General features: G+C 43.0%; 1 protein-coding gene across 4 annotated transcripts; it reads left to right on the forward strand.

Annotated features, from left to right (window-relative positions):
• Positions 1-256: 256 nt before the first annotated feature.
• ZNF131 (zinc finger protein 131) lies at positions 257-21,996 on the forward strand. Of its 4 annotated transcripts, XM_076362598.1 has the most exons (8): positions 276-334; positions 3,888-4,026; positions 7,782-7,883; positions 8,703-8,847; positions 11,810-12,173; positions 12,276-12,498; positions 17,020-17,150; positions 19,812-21,996. In XM_076362598.1, exons 2-8 carry the CDS (start codon positions 3,903-3,905, stop codon positions 20,472-20,474), a joined length of 1,752 nt encoding a protein of 583 aa, XP_076218713.1. In that variant the 5' UTR covers positions 276-334; positions 3,888-3,902; the 3' UTR covers positions 20,475-21,996. The 4 variants fall into 4 exon arrangements, with proteins under 4 accessions (XP_076218716.1, XP_076218713.1, XP_076218717.1 ...); XM_076362601.1 differs by having other exon boundaries at positions 257-334; positions 11,810-12,498; XM_076362602.1 differs by lacking the exon at positions 276-334 and adding an exon at positions 1,551-1,592 and having other exon boundaries at positions 11,810-12,498.
• Positions 21,997-22,667: the final 671 nt, after the last annotated feature.

Raw genomic sequence — 22,667 nt, forward strand, 5'->3', positions numbered from 1 at the left:
ACGGCGGCGCCGCCCACCGCCGGCCGCCGCTCCCCGCCCGCGATCGCGCCGCGACGACACCACCACTCGGTGACTGCCATTACCACTCCGCGGTGGGCCCCGCCCCCCCCCCCCCGGACTACAACTCCCAGAATGCACCGGGACGCCGAGCCGCGCCCCCCCGCCGCCTGCGCGCCCTGTCGTGTGAAAGGTGACCCTGCCGTCACTTCCTCCGCGCGGTGCAGGCCGGGAATGCGAGTCGCGATTGGCCGGCGTCCGCCCCGCTTTCCAGCGTGCTGGAGAGCAGGAAGCGGTAACGGCGGAGCGGGCGCGGCGGGGCGAGGGGCTCCTCGCGGTGAGTACCTAGCGGAACCCCCTCCCCACCCCGCGGGGCGCCGCGCCGCCGGGGCGCGACCCGGCCGGGAATTGAAAAGCGATCGATTTAATGCGCGCTTTGATGACGTAATAAGGACTAACGCGGCAGCGGGGCCGCCAGGCGCACGGCTCGGGCCGGCACCGGCCGGGTCCCCTCCTCGGAGGCGCCCCCGCGGGATACTCGCGCCCGCCGGCGGCCGCCCGCGCCGCTCTCGGAGCGCCCGTGCCCGGCGGGCACTCGGCGCCGGCTAGGCCTTCCGCCTTCTCCCGCTCCTGGGACTCGGCGGGCGCTCATTGGCTCCTCCGTCTGGGGCGGGCTCTGCTGCCGCCTTACGATTGGCGGGACTCGCGTTGACTGCCATCAGCGGCCGCCAATGGGGCTGCGGCTAGGGTGGGGTGGCCGTGGCTGGCCGCGGGGCGCCAGGGCTAAAGCCCGGGGGAGGCGCGCGCGGCCGGCGCGGGCTCGGCGGAGGCGGGGCCGGGGGGGCGGTGGCGGCCCCTGGAGGCCGGTGTGGGCGGCCGGAGGCCTCCCGTGGCCCTCGGCAGCCGGCCAGTGGCTGGGCCGCCCCCGCGGGAGCCAGGCCTTGCCTGTGGCTGCGGGGAGCGAGGGGCTGGCTGGCGCCCTTGCTCCGCCGTTGTTGTTTTTGAGGAAAAATACGCAGCAAAGCGCACAGGAAGTTCTCGCTTCTGTATTACCTGGAAGCGACCGCTGCTGTTGTGCACCAGACACCCCTCGGATTCCCCTTTCCTGAGGTGGCTGCAGCAAGATGGCGGTGCTTTGGCCAGTGCTCAGCCTGCTCCCCCGGGTCATCTGAATTGCCGTAGCACCGCTCTGCCTGCCTGCAGTCGGGGACGATCCACGCAGGCAAAGGAAACAAATGCCTGGTGCCTAAAATGCAAGGTGTTCCCGCTGTAGCCCAGGAGGAGGGTAATAATAAGACGGCTTAATCGAGGCAGATCTATAAAAACCGATCTGCAAATCGTACGCGTATCACGCAAGACGCATCCAGTGTTACAAGCTGATAAGGTTAAGTCAGTAGTTGACCGCGTGTTCCAAGAAAATCCAGGTAAACAGCTGAAGTAGTCCAGTTCCTGTCACTCGTCGATGAGCCTACTCACAAGTGGCAGCTTGGATCACTTCTGTCTGCCTTCCTTAGCTTCTTGGTTTTTCTCTGAGGACTGTACCTTTCACTTCTTCCTCCAAAGTAGTCATGCTCTTATTGAACATATGCTGTTCTGTTGGGCTTTTTTCCCCAATATCACTGAGTTTTCAAAATGAGAATACTCAATGAATGCTGCGACTGCATTTACATACGTGATAAATTCACACTTTTTGCTAGTTCTGTGTTAATTCGTGGCAATAAACTAGCTATCATAAGTTGTATGTTTTCTCATTCATTTTTTTTTTAAGTGTTCTGAGAAGGACAAACTTTTTAAAATTTCTTAGATTTGATAGGGGGGAGGTTGCTCTATTGTTCTGAGTGGTTTTTTGTAAGATATCCCTAGAAACATTCAGTTTGGTAGTAAATTGCATTTGGGTAGGTGGAAATCATGAGAGTTGGGGTTCAAAATTTTGTTTGTTTTAACTTTTAAGGAATTATGCTGTTAACTGCAAGTCATCTGTCCTTTTATGATGTGTCAAAAATGGGCAAGAAGAATTAAACGGTGAAGTAAATGGCTGACAGCTTCCCACATGAGACTTTATGTGGAATACCATATGACGGAAGAAAGGCAGGAGCTGCTGGTCATCTGTTTTAGACCCATCATTACAGATGAGGTGAAGTGAATGCAGCAGCAGCATCCGCTCCCTTCCACCTCACCTTCCCCCTTGCCTTCACAAGCTGGTCTCCTCTGTCCCCTTTAAGACCCTGATAGATATTTCAGCATCTGCTTGGCAAAGCAGTGATAGCGGGTAGAGCTAGACTTCCGTAAGTGGTTGCTTCTGCTCTTCTTTATTCATGCTCTTGGCAAAATGACTTCTCTGTGGGCCAGTTTTTCTGAGGTGCAAGAAAGAGTGCGTTTTGTGGTGAAAATAGGAATTCCACAAATTCCTTGACTTGTTGTTTGTTAGTCATAAGAAAATAACTTGGCTTTTATCGCAACCAGGTAATTCTCCTCTCTACTTCTTTCGGAACCCCATACACCCGTATGTATGTTTGCTGTAAGTGAGGTAGAATTTACACAGCTGCACAGGGGAGTTAGCAAGCGTGGTGGCATCAGCTCAGATGTGGTTAGTACATGTAAGGAGCAGTTTCGGGCTCGGGACTTTCCGATTCCAATCACACGCAAAAAAAATCTGCACCAGAAGTCAGGGAGCACCTGCTCCCTAGTTTTTTCTAGCACTCTGCAGAAAACTGCTTCTTTGCCACACCAGAAATTTCCATCTCTGTGTTTAATCTTTGGTTTGATACTAGCTGCTCTCCTGATTTTCTTCCTTTTGTCCATACTAAGTATAACAGTATAGTGAAGGATATGTCTCAAATTCCTTTAAAACTCCCTGAAGTCTGGTCAGAAACCGCATGTTCTTCGAAGTGAGTTAGGCTGTGAAAAGAAACAATGTTTCTGTGCTAATCTGACTTTGAAATGTCTTTGCTTTTTCTATGGCATTCTCAGTGTGAGCCATGTGAATGTGGGAGTTGAAGATGGGTGCTGCTGCACAGATCTGAAGTAATTTTGCCTGGAGTTAATTTGTGAAATGCTTTAATTGAAGCACTTGGACTCTCTCCCGAGGTTCTTTTGCATAAGCAGCAGACTAACATCTGCGTCTCGTCCACAGGCACAGAGTTCTGCTAAACCTCTTCAGGTTTGAGAGCCTCTGCAACTCCCACCCCCAGCTGTATTTATTGTATAAGTAAGGGAGGAAGGGCCATCAGATTACAAGCATATGTGTCTTTCAAAAGGTTGGCAAAGAATATTTCACCTTGCAGGGGGAGAAGTGTAAGTAGGCCGGGTGAATAATGTTGGGTGCAACAGCACATTAAATCCCTGGCAACTGCTATGTACTCAAAAGCTGAAAAGTGCTGCTTTATTACATCCTTTAATTAAAGGAAATAAATATCTTGTGTTCGCTAGGTGCAAAAGGTGACTTAAATATGAAAATTTTAAGAACTGTTCTTCTGCCAAGTGGATTGGTGGAATTGAGAGAAGTAACTCTATAAAGATTCTGACATTATGCTGCTGAGGTGTTGTTGAATAGTTAGCTGTGGAGATGCTACATCCCTGCAGTGTTTGCTTTGAGGGAGGTGGGTCCCTGCTGAATCTGTAGAATAAAGAAATAGACTTACCCACTTGGACTGTTTTTTCACATGTGTAAATAAGGCAATATTCCACATCATTAACCCTACCGTTTCCTACCTATCAGCTAAAATCAGGTAAACCTGTTACCAAGATAGTTTAGTGTTTCTATTGGTTTTGTAGTCCCTGAAAAGTGCTAGTCAGTTCATGTTTGTATACATGAACTACATATGCACTGACTGTGCATAGTATTTACTGAGTGGCACAGTCTTCTTACTCTCATACCACATCTCTTGCAGACTAGTCCTTTTGCCATGGAAGCCGAAGAAACGATGGAATGTGTCCAGGAATTCCCTGAACACTATAAAGTTATTTTGGATAGACTGAATGAACAGCGTGAGCAGGACCAGTTTACGGATATCACTCTGATTGTCGATGGTACGTACAGGCCTGAGAACCAGTTGGTATACAGAGAATTCTGAAAGCTGTGCTGGGAAGCTGTTGGGTTTGTCACAGGTCAGCTGTCAAACTGGGCTGCTAACAAATCTTTGGTTCTGTACCGGTGTGCGAGTTGATTGCAGAGTTTCATTTAAAATCTCGGGGTGAACAGTCTCCAGCAGTGATTAATAATTTTGCTTCTGCTTTTCCAAACAAGGGGCTAAATATTGTCAGATAGAAGCCCACTTTGAAACTGCTGTGCTATATTTCACGTGTTGTCTAAGGATTTCCAAAACATTGTTAAAATATTTTTCCCTAACTTGAGCTGACTGTTTGCTAACAAATACTGTGTTCTTTAAAAAAAAAAAAACCACAAACAAACCACCTTGAAATTAGATTTACTTCTTACTATTTTAATATATAGTTAAAATAGGGTAGAAGCACTCACTTTTCATAGAATCATTAAGGTTGGAAAAGACCTCCAAGATTATCGAGTCCAACCGTCGACCCAACACCACCATGCCCACTAAACCATGTCCCTAAGCACCTCATCTACACGTCTTTTAAATACTTCCAGGGATGGGGACTCAACCACTTCCCTGGGCAGCCTGTGCCAATGTTTCACCACTCTTTCTGTAAAGAAATTTTTCCTCACATCCAATCTAGATCTCCCCTGGTGCAACTTGAGGCCATTTCTTCTCGTCCTATCGCTAGTTACTTGGGAGAAGAGACCGACACCCACCTCGCTACAACCTCCTTTCAGGTAGTTGTAGAGAGCGATGAGGTCTCCCCTCAGCCTCCTTTTCTGCAGGCTAAACAACCCCAGTTCCCTCAGCCGCTCCTCGTAAGACCTGGTCTCCAGACCCCTCACCAGCCTCGTTGCCCTTCTCTGGACACGCTCCAGCACCTCAACGTCCTTCTTGTAGTGAGGGGCCCAAAACTGAACACAGTAGTCGAGGTGCGGCCTCACCAGTGCCCAGGACAGGGGGACAATCACTTCCCTGCTCCTGCTGGCCACACTAGTTCTGATACAGGCCAGGATGCCATTGGCCTTCTTGGCCGCCTGGGCACACTGCTGGCTCATGTTCAGCCGGCTGTCGACCAGCACCCCCAGGTCCTTTTCCGCCAGGCAGCTTTCCAGCCACTCTTCCCCAAGCCGGCAGCGTTGCATGGGGTTGTTGTGGCCAAAGTGCAGGACCCGGCACTTGGCCTTGTTGAACCTCATACAGTTGGTGTGGGCCCATCGATCCAGCCTGTCCAGGTCCCTCTGCAGAGCCTTCCCACCCTCGAGCAGATCAACACTCCCACCCAACTTGGTGTTGTCTGCAAACTTACTGAGGGTGCACTCGATCCCCTCATCCAGATCATTGATCAAGATATTGAACAAGACCAGCCCCAAAACTGAGCCCTGGGGAACACCGCTCGTGACCGGCCGCCAACTGGATTGAACTCCATTCACCACAACTCTCTGGGCCCGGCTGTCCAGCCAGTTTTTGACCCAGTGCAGAGTCCACCTGTCTAAGCCGTGAGCCACCAGCTTCTCGAGGAGAATGCTGTGGGAGACAGTGTCAAAGGCCTTACTGCAGTCCAGGTAGACCACATCCACAGCCTTTCCCTCATCCACTAGGCGGGTCACCTGGTCATAGAAGGAGATCAGGTTGGTCAAGCAGGACCTGCCTCTCATGAACCCGTGCTGGCTGGGCCTGATCCCCTGGTTGTCCCGCTCATGCCTTGTGAGCGCCCTCAAGATGAACTGCTCCATAATCTTCCCCGGCACCGAGGTCAGGCTGACAGGCCTGTAGTTCCCCAGATCCTCCTTCCGGCCCTTCTTGTAGATGGGCGTCACGTTGGCAAGCCTCCAGTTGTCCAGGACCTCCCCCATTAACCAGGACTGCTGATAAATGATGGAGAGTGGCTTGGCGAGCTCCTCCGCCAGCTCCCTCAGCACTCTCGGGTGGATCCCATCCGGCCCCATAGACTTGTGAGCATCCAGGCAGCGTAGCAGGTCGTTAACTGCTTCCTCTTGGATTATGGGGGGGTTCATCCTGCTCGCCGTCCCTGTCTTCCAGCTCAGGGGGCTGAGTATCCTGAGGATAACTGGTCTGCCTGTTAAAGACTGAGGCAAAGAAGGCATTAAGTACCTCAGCCTTTTCCTCATCCTCAGTGACAATGTTCCCCTCCACATCCAATAAAGGATGGAGATTGTCTTTGGCTCTCTTCTTGTCATAAATATATTTGTAAAAACATTTTTTGTTGTCTCTAACGACAGCGGCCAGACTGCGTTCTAGCTGGGCTTTTGCCTTTCTCATTTCCTCTCTGCACGACCTAACGAGATCCCTGTACTCTTCTTGAGTCGCCTGCCCCTTCTTCCACAAGTGGTAAACTCTCCTTTTTTTCCTGAGTCCCAGCAAGAGCTCCCCGTTCAGCCAGGCCGGTCGTCTTCCCCGCCTGTTCTTCTTACGGCACATGGGGACAGCCTGCTCCTGCGCCTTTAAGACTTCCTTCTTGAAGATCGTCCAGCCTTCCTGGACGCCTTTGCCCTTCAGGACCGTCTCCCAAGGGACTCTCTCAACCAGTGTCCTGAACAGGCCAAAGTCTGCCCTCCGGACGTCCATGGCTGCGTTTTGCTGCCCCCCCTCCTTACTTCACCAAGAATGGAGAATTCTGCCATTTCATGGTCGCTAAGCCCAAGATGGCCTCCGACCACCACATCTCCCAATAGTCCTTCTCTGTTTGTAAACAGCAGGTTGAGCGAGGCACCTCCCCTGGTATGCTCTTCTTATATGTGTTCTAAGGACATAAGTATTAGTTTAAAAGGATGATGGAGATGTAAATGCTTATTATCTCCTTAGAAAAGGTGGTGTCTGATAGATCACCTAAGATTGCTTCTTATCCCAAACATGTCTTGGAACAGATGAGGACCCCAAGGAAGATAGGCAGTGTCCACTAGGACAGACTCAGCTAAAGAAGTACCACCTGATCTTTAAAAGGACAGCAAAAACTCACTTGAAGGAGAAGGGTCCTATAGAGCCCAGATTAGAAAAAAGTAAGCAAATGAAGAAAAAATTACTCTTCAAGAATTGCCGTAGTTTCACTGACAGTGCTTGCACAAAACTTATCCTGAATGTTTGCTCCTGCTCTGGTATTACCAAATCCATGTGTTGGGCTCAAAGCTGGTTTTGTGTGCAGCTCTGTAGTTCTAATCCATGTTGCTTCTCTTATCTCTGTCTTGTGGAGCCTTACCAATGTTCATGCCTGCGCTGGGAAGAAGGCAACACAGTGATGGGGAATACACAGACTGGAAAACAGGAAGAACATAGCAGAACTGCTTCTGTTCTGCAGCGGTGTTTATTCTGGCAGAAGTGATAAAATACGTCAGTCGGTAAGGGCAACAAAAACCAAGAAGAACCTGGATAAAACCTGAGAGCTGAGCCCAAGACATAAAGGAAAAAATTTGCATAGGAATTTCCCATAACTTAAATATCTGAAAAGGGAAACGCTGGAGTGAGTGAGTCCTCCAACTGATTGAGTTGCAGAGCTTCAGCAAGGTCAGTGATGTCAGCAAGGGTCTGCAGGAGATGGGACAGGCTAGCTGCAGTAGTATCCCATGTTACAAGGAGACACACTAAGTGACTGTATGCTGCTGGAACAGATTTGTAGACCTGGTGGTCTCTTTTCTGCATCTGCACTTATTGTGCACTATGAGTGGGGTAGGTGTTGTTATCCTAATCCAAAATTTTTGTCTCTCTTTGTAGGTCACCATTTCAAAGCTCATAAGGCTGTTCTTGCTGCCTGTAGCCAGTTCTTCTACAAATTCTTCCAAGATTTCACTCAGGAGCCCTTGGTGGAGATTGAAGGTAATCTGATTTGTGCAAATAAAAACCTTCAGAGTTGTGTGCCCAAGCTGGAAATAAATGTAGTATCCTTGGTACAGTCCTACATACGTGCTTGGTCATATCAATTAGCTTTCTAGATCTCAGCTCTTGAGTTGTTCTGAGGCAGCTACCACTGGGAAAAAACTTCCCCTGAAGAAAAATTAAAAAGAAAAAGAACAGTCTTGAATTAAATCTTTTGGAAGGGGACGTGTGAGGTTCTGTGGGTGTCTTTATCCCTTTTTTTTTCTTCCCCCAATACATGGCTAATGGAGGTCAGGCCGACCCCATATGTTTTTAGGACTAGCTGTGTGACATGTAATCTTTTCCCTGACAACAGCCATTCTGGTCAGATGAAAAAGGCTGCCAGTGACAGCCAATGGCAGATGCCTTGGCTTGGACGGAAGAACAGGACAGATGCGGAGCAATACTTGCCTGGTAGGCAGTGAGCAAATTCCTGGAGCAGTATTTCAGCCTCCACTAACTTGCTGCTCAGAGGTCTCTTGAGAGAGAGATTGTATTTTTGTGTTTAAATCTATACTTTTTATTATTCAAACAGCTTTTTGTCCATCTTATCCTTCCTTTTATCTTTGTCATGGCCTAACTCTGTAGTTGTTCCAGATTCATGATGTTTCTATAGTAGACTTCTTATTCCAGTGAGCCTTTTAAGGGTGTCATCTTTATGAAACTGGCAGCAACAGTATTGTGAGCAAAATGGTGAGCAGGCAAGTGTGCAAGATTCATCAGATAGATGAGACTGAAGAATTGCTGAAAGAAACTGTTGGTTTTCTTGCCTGTATACAGGTGTAAGTAACATGGCATTTCGTCACCTAATTGAGTTCACCTATACAGCAAAGCTAATGGTCCAAGGTGAGGAAGAAGCAAATGATGTTTGGAAAGCAGCTGAGTATCTACAGATGTTAGAAGCAATCAAAGCACTTGAAATCAGGTGAGCGCATAAGCCTCTTTTTCTTCCCAACACTGAAATGTGGAGTCACAAGAATCCCTTTACAAGATCTGGCTGCCAGTATTTTGCAGTGCTGTTCCTTATCCTGAAACCTCCTAAACTTGTGTGGGACCATATACTCTTCTACTATAAGATATGGGTCAGAGTTATCCAGGCTAAAAAATTAATGTCACATTCTTTGGGCTGGAACTCAATGACAAGTGACATGGCTGGTAAATGTTGCAGACATTGTAGGGCTGTGACTTTGTGGTAAATAATACCAGGTCTCTGTGCTATCTGACTGCCCACACCTGATTGAGAGCTGGGTGTACAGTGACAATGTGCCTCAGGTAGTTAGACCACACTGACAAGCTTGTGCTGGTGTTTTGATTTCATGCAGCTTTCTGCTATTTCTGAGAGAATAAGCAGTGATCTTAAAACTTCTTGCTGCAAAATTAACTTCTCAAACTTCTTGAATGAATTAACTGTTATAATCGGTTTTATATGGGATCAATACTTAATCAAATGTTGCTCTGGCACCTTTTATCCAGTACCAGGAACTGTACTCCATCGCCAAACTCCAACCTGAGAAAAGCAGGTGTCAGTCCCATCATGCTGTTTTTCATCCCCTTCCTTCCCTTTCATTGTCACAAAGTGCTGTCACTTTGTCATTCCTTTTTCATGCTACACTGTTCTGCCAGCATGAAGCAGAGGGAGGGGCAATAAATGCTCGCAGCATTATGGTTATTCTTGCTTTCTCTTCTAGACCTGCTGAAAGGTCTTTGCATTCAGGCCGAGGAAAGACTGTTGCTTCCTTTTTATCTCCCCATAGACACATTAGCCAAGGAGAGTGGCATTGGCCCCAAATTCCTCTAGTAGCCAGTTAACATTTTGTTTAAAAAAACCCTCCATGACATGATACACTGGAAACTTCGTTTTCAACATCAGCATTTATTTCCAAATTAACTTATTCTGTGGATTGGCAGTGAAGCTGAAGTATGTATTTTTTTTAATAGGAAAGATATGGGATTGTGCATTTCTAGTCCTACCCTCCAACCCCACAAACACCCTTTTTTGACATTATTAAGATTAAGCATGACCACCAAAAGAATTTTTTTTTTGGTTCAGGAAAAAAGCCAGACCTTAGCTGTCTGCTTGAGGAATTTAAAAGAAACGTGAAACTAAGAAAATATATTCTAATCAGTATCACTCTGAATCAGTGTACACCAATAGAGCTGCTAAACCAGGATTCAGATCCATTCATCAAGCTAAACTGTCCAGCCTGCAATTATTTCCCACTATTGTATAATGTTATGCAGTTTGTTGGTTATGCATCACTAGTAAACGCTGTAATTCTTACGTTACAAGGAAACAAATGTTTTGCTTAACGAACACACATGCAAGCCAATCTATTCTTAGAGTTATTTCCATTGTTCATAGATTTTGAAAAGTTTTTTTGGGGGATGTTGTTTGGTTTGGGTGTTTTTGGTTAGAAAGACAAACTTGAGTACCACTGTCAGTCTCTGTTTTCTCCACAGTAAGAGGGGGAAGAATTGCAATACAGTGCCTCAGTCAGAGCTTTGACTGAAAGGGGTAAGCTTCAGAAACTTCAGCTGAAGTAGAGATGATTATAGAACTAACTATTTGTATAAGGCATCGAGGAGTTGCACATCTCAAAATCTAGACTAGAAAAAAAACAACCAGCTGTTATTCATTAAAGTGCAGTTGTGTTGTATGTGTGTACCCCCATTCAAAGTTTCACACCACGTGGTCAAGGACGGTAGTCTCCTCTTTGCTGAGCAGATTATTCTTTTGGTACGTGATCCTAGCGCTCCTTGCAGTAATGTGCAAAGTAACTGTCGCCTTCTAGACATCAGAAATCCAGGCTAGATGAAACTGTAAGTTTAGCTGCTCTGTCTTCCTGTGTCTGAATAGAGTAAGGAGCAATTTAATAAGCTATATCCTGCATTAGATCATTAGCCACACATCTCTGACATATGACTTACAGATACTGGGCTGAGCCTTATCTCTCCTATTACTAGAAAACGTCAAAGTGATAGGGAGTAGATTATGTGAAAGGATTCATCAGGCTGCAAAGGAAGGTAAAAGCACAGCTTACTCCTGTCAGTCTGATTTGAGGGGAAGATAGCCACTCATTTTCGAAAACTGATAATTGGCAGTAAAACCTCCAGCACGTAAGTGGTGCGGATGATCTTGAGGGTGTGACTTGAAAGCATTGGCCCACTCAGCTCTGTCTGTGTTTGAGATAGCATACTGTCCCTGACATCTTGGAGGAAGGGGGTTGTGTGTGTATGATGCAGGGAGAACAGTAACAGAGCTGGGGGTTGTGTTTAAGCCCAGAAAATTAAACTAGAATACTCTTTCCATATCCCAGTGGCTTTTATTTTTACATCGGCTGTTAGCTGTGTGCTTTCCTGAAGTACGAGATGTTATAATAATCATTGTGTGACATCACAGCTGTAGTGTTTTTCTAACAAGCTGTAAGCGCTGCAGGCAATTGCTCACACTCCAGAGCTTAAGAGGTGAGTAGCGTAGGAAGGACTTGAATCTTATTTCTGAGTAGGCAGGCCAAAGAACTCCTTCCTTCAGGGAAGTTTTCTTTCCAAGTACAGGATTTCACAAGTTTCTTAGATAAACCTATGTCATTATGTTAACTGGCCTTTCTTCTTGATAGGTGCTTTATATCATTCAAGCAGAGCTATTTAAAACACTTTAGTAGCCTTATATCAAAGGTTCTGCAGCTTTAACCATGCTATTTTACAGCTCTAAGGAGCATAGATTAAGGACAAATTAGCTTTTGATATGCACACAGATTAGGTGGTCATTCATCATTCAGCTTCTTTGAGAAACAGCTAGACGGTGTTGGATGCAGAAGCTCAGTATTAGGCAGGAATTGTTATGTGTGCTTATGGATCATAACCATGTTTATGCAAATGCTTTACAGGAACAAAGAAAATTCATCACCCTTAGAATCAAATCAAGCACAAGGTAAAAATAAACCAAAAAAGAGGAAGATAGCTGAAACCTCTAATGTTATCACAGAAACACTGCCGTCTGCAGAATCGGAGCCTGTTGAAATTGAGGTTGAGATTGCTGAAGGGACAATTGAAGTGGAAGATGACAGCATTGAAACACTTGAAGAAGTGGCTTCTGCAGAGCAATCCATAAAGTACATACAGACAACAGGTACATCAGATGAATCTGCTTTGGCTCTTTTGGCAGATATCACCAGCAAGTATCGTCAGGGAGAGAGAAAATGCCAGATCCAAGAAGAAGGTGATAGTGCAGCTGATCCCTCGTGCAAACAGGTAGAAGGTATTGAAATTGTGGAACTTCAGCTGTCACACGTGAACAATTTATTCCACTGTGAGAAATGTAACCGTTCGTTTAAATTGTTTTACCATTTTAAGGAACACATGAAAACACACTCTACTGAGAGTTACAAGTGTGACATATGCAATAAAAGGTACCTACGAGAGAGTGCTTTGAAACAGCACCTCACCTGTTACCACCTTGATGAAGGTGGTGCCAGCAAGAAGCAAAGACCTGGCAAAAAAATACATATATGCCAGTACTGTGATAAGCAGTTTGACCACTTTGGACATTTTAAAGAGCATCTCCGGAAGCACACAGGTAAGAGCACTGCTGTAGTCCTGTCTTTGTGGCCTTGCCTCTAGCATTTTGGGTTTTTGCATGTTTTGGGGAAATAAAGAATGTGCTGAAAAGAACATGAGTCCTGAGTGCTAGAAATACTTGGCTTCTAGGTACAACTAAAATGGTGGTTTATCTTTTTGTTTGTTCATTTGTTTTGTTTTACATTGATGTAAACTTTTGCGGGATTGAGGTGGTTAAAAATAGGTACCTAAAACCAGAAAGCACTAATGAAGCTTCTCTCTCAAGTCTATTAAATCTTAGAGATTTTTTCAAAATCATTTCTTAAGGCATGTTTCCTCCTTCAAAAGTACCAAACTGGGGAGCTACTTTTATTTTCACAATTCTACTAGTAAATGTTTCTGTTGAAATATGATCCAACTGTGAGCTTCCCAGTGGAATACAGTTTAGAGGGTTTCTTTATCTAACAGAACTTCTGAGCAAATGCCTATCAATGCATTAGGCATAAAATACCCCCTAACAATTCTCTCTTGTACCATCTTGTTTGGAAAGTTTCACCCTTGCTTTTGACATCTCATCTATGATTTGATTTTTCTTTGTTAATTAACACAGCAAAACATTTCTAGTGACTATAGTACACTTTTTTTACTGTGAAATCTGCCTCTTTGAAATCTGGATAGCATCTTTTGAGTACAAAATGACTTGTGCTCCTTCTTTCTTCTTTATAATATGGGAGGTTAAGATGCTACTTCTTCATCTCACTGAAAAGTCTACTATCTGAACAGGTACTGAGCATTATACAGATAACTCTGAATGTAAAATATATGTGGTCCTGATCTTCCAGATGTTTTTGTTTAATATGTCAGTCATGAGTCATCAGTAAGAATTAAATGGAGGGTAGCAGCCCTATTTCTTTCGCAGCTTCTTATTGTTGTTAAAGCCTTTTAAGTCTAATTTCTTTGTATCTGTGTGTGGGACTGCTGAGTATTGATATATGACACTGTGTCCAGTCTATTCCCAAAAGCCCTTTAAAAGTTCTGTTTATAAACAGTCTTCGGCAAATCCTTATCCCCTATGAAGCAGGGAGTGTTTCTCCACTATGAGCAATCCAAATACCAGCTACTTAACAAAAGTCTTTTCAGAGAAAAGTTTGTGGCAGGTTAGCAGAGTAACCCAAATATCACAATATGTTGGTTGCTGTTGCGACGAAGAATTTTGGGGACAAAGCAACTTAGCATATCACAGGAGGTACAGAGTACTTTCTAAATATATATTGATAGAACAAGTATAATGCATGAAATCTAATTACTTCAGGTTTAGCATTTTCAAAAGCCTTAAGCTTAAAATCAAAACAGATACTACCATTTAACCGTGGTCTCCTAAGGTGAGTGGAAAAACTCCCATTCAGCCAAAGGCTTTCTAAGTTCTGAATTCTGTATAGCACTGGTTGAATGCTAAGATGGAATTAAAAGGCCTGGGAGAAAATGTCCTACAAAGTATTTGATCCTGTTGCTGCTTAATCACAACACCAGCAATAACATGAAAATAGCAATTGGGAGAGAAATAGACACCTTATCAGGGTTGGTAATTCTTTTTGATGTAGAAATTTGACATTACCAATGGCTATTATTTTTGTTGCAGTAAAAGGAAGGAAGGAGATCCACGGAGTTTCTTTCTCACTCATGCATACAGTGCCTTAAGCAGCTTCTGAGTCTCTGAAAAAATACCTCAGAAATGTCTTGCATGTCATGTAACTCTGAAAGTATTAACAAAGTCATCTCCAGAACTTATAAAGAGGGAGGGGGTTTGGTCTGATCTAATTACTATCTTTTTCCCCGTTATGAGAATGGATGAGATTTCACTTGCCAATCGTAAGTAACACACAGGACAGAAATTCTGCAAGGCCTGACTTAAGTAACATATACCCATTGAGTTCAATAGCTCTAATTTGTCTTACACAGAAAGAGCAATTTCCTCATACAGGAAATTAGTCTTGGAATGAAGCTACTGCTCTCAATATGCTGGTCTAATCCTGATATTTTGCAAAGCTGATGTTCCCTAGCAGAAAGAGACACTGAACAGCTTTGATTCCCTCAGATTTTACTGGAAATTTTGACTGCTGAATATTTCTCAGAGTTAGGCCTTCTTGATTTTTTTTTCTTTTTTTTCTTTTTGTGGAGAGTGTGTGTGTGTGCTCACATGAGTGAAGGTGTAAGTGAAGGAGTCGTGATGTGCTCCAAGCAGCCAAATTAATCTGCCCTTGTCTGAAAACCCTGTAACTGATGTAATTTGTATACAAACTTCTCAGGAAAAATTAATCAAGGTTTTTGCCATTCTTGGTAAGTCTAAAATATGTTTTACAGGAAGTGTACTTTGAACTGCAAATAACATCTTCCATAGGAGTGAATAAACAGACTCTATTTACGTACCTTGAAGAAACGATCCCAAGAAGTTCATGTGATAAACACCTGCCTTTGGTGTGTTTGTGGAAAAAAATAACAACTAGGTTTACTATTTCTCACTAAACCAAATCTAAATAATGATATGGTAACTTTATGGTTATGGTTGAATTCCCTGGTATTTCTTACATATTAGGCAAATAAAAGTCACTGTGTTAGTTGTTTCTTTGGGTTAAAAAATATTTATTTGGGGAAGTCTCCTTCCTGTGACTGTCGGATTATAAAGGACCAGCACAATATTTGACTATCTCTGGTCAGAATTTCTGTCCTGTGAGTTGCTTACGATTGGCAAGTGAAATCTCATCCATTCTCATAAAGGGAGAAAAAGCTAATCATTAGATCAGGCCAAAAACCTCCCTCTTCGTAAAGTCTCATTTAGATGAGACTAAACTCATAGTTGGATGACATGTGGGGGAGGAGAAGCAAGTTGTCACCTTTAGCAGAGGAGTTTAGCCCCCAGCTTGCTAGTGTGTTTCTCAGAGAAGAAAGAGGAGAGAAGACAGCTGGCATGCTTTCTGTTTTCCATCACTGCTGTGACGGTGCAGCCCAGGTCACAGCGTTGATTTGCACTGTGCAAGAAGTCACACAATGTCTTTTGGCCTTTGGATATTGCCACCATTATCTTTGAATTGTCACTTTCAGACACTTTTGGCGGAATGTGTTGGAGATCACTGAAGAATTTGAGTAACAATAGAATAAATCTATCCTTGACTGGTGCCTTGCTCCAAGTAACTAAATGTGACCAGATCACAGGACAGGTGAAGGTCTGTGGTGTGAGTTTTGCTCTGTAGTATCCACTGGTTGCTTGGGCAAAGTCCATGAGTTTTGACCTGCAAGACTGATGGCAGTTCAGTATCCTCTGCATTACTGGTACAACAGTCTCCAAAAACATAGCATTTTGTAACCATTAAGGGGAATGTTCCCACCATTAAACTTTTTTCTGTAGCCTTTAGGTGTGTGAGAATTATAGGCTACTTGTGGATTTCTTTTGAAAAGCTAATTGGGAACTTCTGAATATCTTTATTTCTGAAAATACAGGTTTATTGGCTTTCCATCTCAATAGTCAATAACTACTGCATTCCTGAAAATGCAGGCTTTTAAACTAGCTAGGATAGATTCTTATGTTATTCACTGAAATGTCTCAGCCTCTTCTGGAGTTCAGTAAGCTGTTTGTTTCATTAGTGATGTTGGTGTCAGTATCTCTGCAGATAATTATCAGACTTCAGAAGAAACACACTGTTCCCAATTTTTTGTACTTTAATTTCCTTGAATTTCATTGTGTTTGTGCATGGTGAAATTAGTAAACAGAGACACCAGTTGTTCTTTGTTACTACTTGATGACAAGTAACAACAATATACTACTTGGGATGAAAAAAGAGAAAACTACCTGTTTTCAGCCTCCCCTGCTGTTGTCCTTAGCTGGCTCCTGTGTTTGGTACCAGGTTTGAAATGAAGTAGCCAAACTGAAAGGAATTTTTATCTTCCTTGTGCCCATTTATGTCCCTCTGTGCTTTCTCTTCAGCGTATTTTTTGGGGGAGGGGGTGTTATTTGTTTTAATACTGATGCATTGTTATTTCGTGGTCATTCTGTGCCAGCTTCTTTTTCTGGAGCCCAGTTTCAGCTCTCAAGCATAAGCTGTTATTGTTCTTGAAAATAAAACTTTGTATTATTTAAATACTTCCTTCTTTAATGTGTCACTTTGTATATTTACTAATGTTGATTCTTTAATTGTAAGTATTATCAGACAAAAAGAGAGAAATAGCTGCTATTTCTTTAAGATATTTCATCAGAATAGTAATCAAATTTCCATAAAAACCTAAATGTACCTTAAATGGCACTAGTAATTGTTACATTGTTTTATTTCTAAATGAAAGTTATGAGTCCACATTAAGTTTTTGCCCTTTTATTTACATAAATAAAGTTTACATAGAATGTCTTTCTCTTCTTCTGTAGAATCATCCAGTTGGCCACGTCTTTACAGAATATTTATCAACCTACACAAAAGGGAGAGGGGAAGAAGAGAGAGCTGACAGAAAACTGGCTGGTTTATACACTTACAAATCCCTGTATCTGTCTTAACAGGTGAAAAACCATTTGAATGTCCAAACTGCCATGAACGTTTTGCTAGGAATAGCACGCTCAAATGTCACCTGACAGCCTGCCAGTCTGGAGCTGGAGCTAAAAAGGGAAGAAAGAAGCTGTACGAATGTCAGGTGGGTAATGGAAGTAGCAAAGCCTGAGGCTAGATACCTCCTTCCTGTGCTGAGGGAGTGTGGGAGTACTGAGCAGGAGAGGCAACAAGAGTGGGCTTATGTCTCCGAGAGCTACTTTTAGTAAAATAAATATAAGGATCGCATTCAACCACAACATGTAGATAAATTCTTATATCTAAGTAGTTCCATTTAAAATATGGAATTACTGATATGGAGCCTCATAATACTTATAATCAGAGAGTTTCTTATGGGTAGGTAAGTGTTCATCTGCATTTTACTGATCTTCCTGCCTCCTTTTTAAGGTTCTTGATGCACTGACCTAGGCCTTTCCCACTTGTGAGCATGCTTCACTAAAGTCCAAAATACAAAGTACTGTTTTATTTCCTATTTTATTATTCTTTTCTTTGATACCCAATATATTGACTTTGTCTGGAAAGTCATTCCAGCTTACCATGACAATCTGTAATGTCTTTTAAGCAAATATAAATGCTGTAAATGGATGGCTAGGGTACTTGGTCACTATGTGTAACTGACATTTGAAAAGCTGTTCAGATAAATGTTACCTAGCTTTTAAAAGCTGAATCTGAAAAGCTAGAAAATACAAGAGGTTGGTTGTAGCATTTTATTTGCCATTTTGCTGCCCCACTGCTGTCACAGTCTCAAAAAAGAACACACTTTTTTTTTCTCTCTCTCTCATGTGCTTGCTCACTTTCACTTTTTCGTGCTCACTCTTTCTCGTGCTTTCTCATGCTCTCGCTCTCTCTTTCCCTCGCCCTTGCGCTCTCACTCGTGCTCTCGCCCGCTCTTCTTCTTTTTCTCTCCCTCTCTCTCTCTGCCCGCCGCCCCCCCCCCCCCCCCCCCCCAAAGCTCTCACCTTATTCAGTTCAAAGAATGGCTGTGGTTTGCAGTTAAATTGGGTTGTGTAGTGAAGAAAACTGCTGGATATCAGCTTTATTTGTTCCAAAAGAGAGAGTGATCTTAGTCACAGAAAGCATTGAATACTGCAGGAGATGAATTAATTTTGTGTTGCTAATCAAATAATTTAATCAGAAGTTTCACTGATGCTGTTGCATCATTTAGTTCTTACGCTAGTCCGAAGTTAATTCTTGGGAGCATACCTTTGTCTTAAAGATAAGTTTGTTCTGAATGTGAGAATTACTATATAACACAAAGTTGTACCTAATAGCTTCATTGAATGTACTGTTTTGTCTTCGTGACCCTTCAGTCTAATTGCTTTGTGTCACAGCTTTTTCTTTCTAAATTGATACCACATCCTCTCACAGATGTTGTGAATGTGGATTAGTGTTTCTTCAGCCCGCAGAAACTACAGCAATTCTTGGATAAATTCTTCTTGAAATTTTCTCTCTTTAGAACTAAATTTGAATAGTATTCAATGAACAAAGAGGAGAAAACAAAATTGTGCTTACTTGGTGAGCACTTTTGGTGCTCTTCAATGTATACCTCGAGTACTGAATTAGGCTCCACATGGCAAGAACAATAATTATATGCTTGGGCATTACCGATAGTCACTACCTTTATGTATGACTAAGCTATTTTGAGTGCTTATCTATAAGGTTAGTATTTTAAGAAGTATATGTGCAACTTCTTTCTAAAGCGTGAGCCTGGGGGGGAAAAAAGCATGGCACTAGCATCACAAACCTGTTTTAACAGACTTCAACAGCAAAATGGAGATATTTAGCTCCACTACACAGACCTGTTCTTGAGTTAATCCCTGTCAGATACTCCATCATCCTTCTGTGCTTGTTGCTGAAAATTATGAGGAAATGGGACATTCTGTTTCAAAACTTTGCCAGCAGTGAAAGGGTGTTGAAATGTGTGTTCTTTGCTGCTGTCTGCAGCCAAGAACACTTGCATGGACAAAGACTCCTGAGCCTGCCTGTTTGCTCCAAGCCTGACTCTAGCCCACTCTTCCCTCTCTTCTACCCTGGCACCTCATTCATTTCTGCAGTCTCTGTGTGTTGTTTTCAGGCTACTTACCTTAGTGCCAGCTGTAGGGAAGGAAGTGTGCTCATGTGCTTTGTGAAAATAGTGTGTCTGCAGCTGAGGCAGTACTTTTAGCTGGAAGAGAATTAAAGGGATGGAGTTTTAAGCGAGTTTTATCTGCTGAAATCACTCAAGTGTTTTTTTGAAATGGCAAAATGGGAGAGTTCAGTCGCTAGTTAAACCTCATGATGCCGTGAGCAAATGAAAGCTGATAAGGAAAAGTTGGCTAGTAGTACTGCATCTAGAACTTCAGTAAAAGGGCAGTATGTATTACACTTTCATTGTACAGTATTATTACATAAATAGCTTTCTACCCAAAACTCTAGCACCAGACATTTATTGGGGCGTGATACTGTATGTGAATTTCACGTAAGGTTAAAATGGGAAAACTTTCAAATGCTGTACTGACTCATAAATTTTGTAGGTATCCTGTGTATGCACAACTCAATGTAGCACACTGTTTCTTAAAAAGGAATAAATAAATACCAGGTCTTCTGTTCATCTGAAGCTGATTTCTCACCTTTTACCTCTAACGTATATGGTTTTTTAATGCAAGTAGCAAGAAGCTACGCTATGTGAAGCCATGATCTGAAATAGGCACTATACTTTGTCATATTTCTGTTGGCACTGTTTAACTTGCTCTGTCTTTTGTTTCAGGTTTGTAACAGCGTGTTTAACAGCTGGGATCAATTCAAAGATCACTTGGTAATACACACCGGTGACAAGCCCAACCACTGTACCTTATGTGATTTGTGGTTTATGCAAGGCAGTGAGCTGAGAAGACATCTCAAAGAAATGCACAATATTTCAGAACGAATAGTAACAGAAGAGGTTCTTCCAGTGGAAGCTGTGGAAGCTGAACCAGTAACATCAATGACTATAATAGAACAAGTGGAGCAAGTCCATGTCCTACCAGTAATTCAGGTACAAGTGGATCCTGCACAGGTAACTGTGGAACAGATGCACCAGGATCTCATACAGGACAATCAAGTGAAAGGCACACAGATAGATGAACTGCAGGAACAGGTGCAAATTAGTTACTTGGAAGTTGAACACATTCAGACTGAACAAGGTGCTGAAGTTCATGTGGAGCAGTTACATGTTGAGCACGTAAATCAAATACAGATGGAAGAAGTACAGGCAGAACTTATAGATGGAACAGACCTTGAACAAGTAGAATATGAAAGTGTTGATCAAGGAGAAGCAGAAGAAAAGGAACCTAATCAAGTAGATGATGCAGATAAGGAAGATCATGAACAAGCTGAAGACTTAAAAACTCAACAGTTAGTGGACACGCAGAATGAAAAGGTGGATGACTAGGACAAATCACCACACTGTGCAGGTTTAGGAATGAAATACCAAATTATTTTTGTTAACTTTTACATTGGTTTTTGAACTGTCAGTGGTTTCCAATATGCTGTCCTTAGGAAGCTGGGCAAGTGGACCAAAATTAGCTTTCTTCATGTACGACTAAACTTCTCTCGTGTGAAAAATAACTTTCCCATTCATGTAGTACCATGAAACAGAAACAACCACAGACATGGACAGCTTTGTGAGGATTTTAATAATGAATAGCTTGTATCGTTGTTACACCATCCCTGGTTATATGTAAGAGTAACTTCACCTCTTTTCCTCTTGCAATAGAAGCAAACTCTTGTTACAGATTTGCAGGGTGTCTGTGGCAGAAGAATCAGTAAAATCTGGTGGGTTCTAATGTAAGTGGCTATTGGGTACCTGTGAATTTTCGGATCAGACTGTTTGCTGTATCCTAACAGCGGTCCCTAACTTTCAGGCTGGGGAAAAACTATTGTTGCTGGAGGTCTCTGAGCACAAAAATCCTGTGCCTTTTCAACACTGACTGGTTAAATTTCCACAAAGTTCCTAGAGTGTTCAAGAACCTAGTTCAGTAAAAGGCAATGTAGGTAATGTTATAGCGCTTTATATTTTTGCTTAAAATTGTCAGCTACTGGTTTGTTTTTTTTTTTTGTATTAAATTTAGAGGCGGGGGGCTGAGGGAGAAAACAGATTCCACATGGAGACAGCAGGACACTCTAAAAGGGACACTTTAAAATAGGAAAAGCGCAGTAGAATCTGTGGTAAAAATGAGCTGGAAGAAAGCTACCAGCAGACTCTTCTTTTATAAATCGTCATTTTTGAAAATGAATATGTTTAAACGTAAATATAGAGGAGACTTGTCTATATGGTATCAGGTTCCTGTTTTTTTGAAACGAAATTCTGACACTTGACACAAAGATGTGCTAAACAGAAAAATAAAAGCCATAGGTATGAGTGCTAAACTGTGGATTGAAAAGTAGGAGTGTAAATAATTTAATCAATATTAGACAATAAAACAATACCAACCATGAAATGTTGCATTATTTGTTTCATCCAATAAATTAGGAACAACTGAGCGACTGGCAATTACAGTGCCAGCTCCCAGTGGCAAGAATCCATCTCATTTTTAATAAGATTAATAGGTGTTTACTGTAAAGTTAGATTTGTTTAGAAAATAATTGTCTAGCTCTATGTTCAAGGATGCTAAGGACTTCTAATTCTCAATTATTGCCTTGAGATTAGAGGTGCTCCACACTTCTGAAAAACATTCTTTTCAAAGCCTTAACCGAAGGGAGGAATTTTTGCAAGGACGTTCCCTAATGCTTTTGGTAATCCTGTAGATCTTAGTTAAAATCAGGCTTTTTATTCAGCCTTCTCCAAATGCAGAATTATTTCCTGGGATTTGTGCTTTTATTTAGTCTCGTTCGAAATTATTCTTGTGTTTCATCATAGCCTTTGAGAAACTGTTGCAAAACAAACATGGATCTCAATTAAAATTTTGAACAATTTGATTAATGTAACTTGCATTCTTTTTTATGATGTTTTGTGTTTTCTGAGATGCAAGTAATATGTGATGAGATTCTGTGCAGAGGGAAGAATGTGGCCCAATGTTAATCATGAAAGTAAAAGTTGGTGTCGTGGTTTAACCCCAGCTGGCAACTCAGCACCACACAGCCGCTCGCTCACTCCCCCCCAGTGGGATGGGGGAGAGAATCAGAAGAGTAAAAGTGAGAAAACTCATGGGTTGAGATAAAGACAGTTTAATAGGTAAAGCAAAAGCCACGCACACAAGCAAAGCAAAACAAGGAATTCATTCACTACTTCCCATGGGCAGGCAGGTGTTCAGCCATCCCCAGGAAAGCAGGGCTCCATCACGCATAACGGTGACTTGGGAAGACAAACGCCATCACTCCAAACGTCCCCCCCTTCCTTCTTCTTCCCCCAGCTTTATATGCTGAGCACAACATCATATGGTATGGAATATCCCTTGGGCCAGTTTGGGTCAGCTGTCCTGGCTGTGCCCCCTCCCAGCTTCTTGTGCACCTCCAGCCTTCTCAGTCGGTAGAGCATGGGAAGCTGAAAAGTCCTTGACTAGTGTAGGCACTGCCTAGCAACAACTAAAACTTCCGTGTGTTATCAACATTGTTCTCACCCTAAATCCAAACCACAGCACTGTAC

The sequence above is a fragment of the Aptenodytes patagonicus genome, chromosome Z (genome assembly GCF_965638725.1).
Source record: "Aptenodytes patagonicus chromosome Z, bAptPat1.pri.cur, whole genome shotgun sequence".
Lineage (NCBI taxonomy): Eukaryota > Metazoa > Chordata > Aves > Sphenisciformes > Spheniscidae > Aptenodytes > Aptenodytes patagonicus.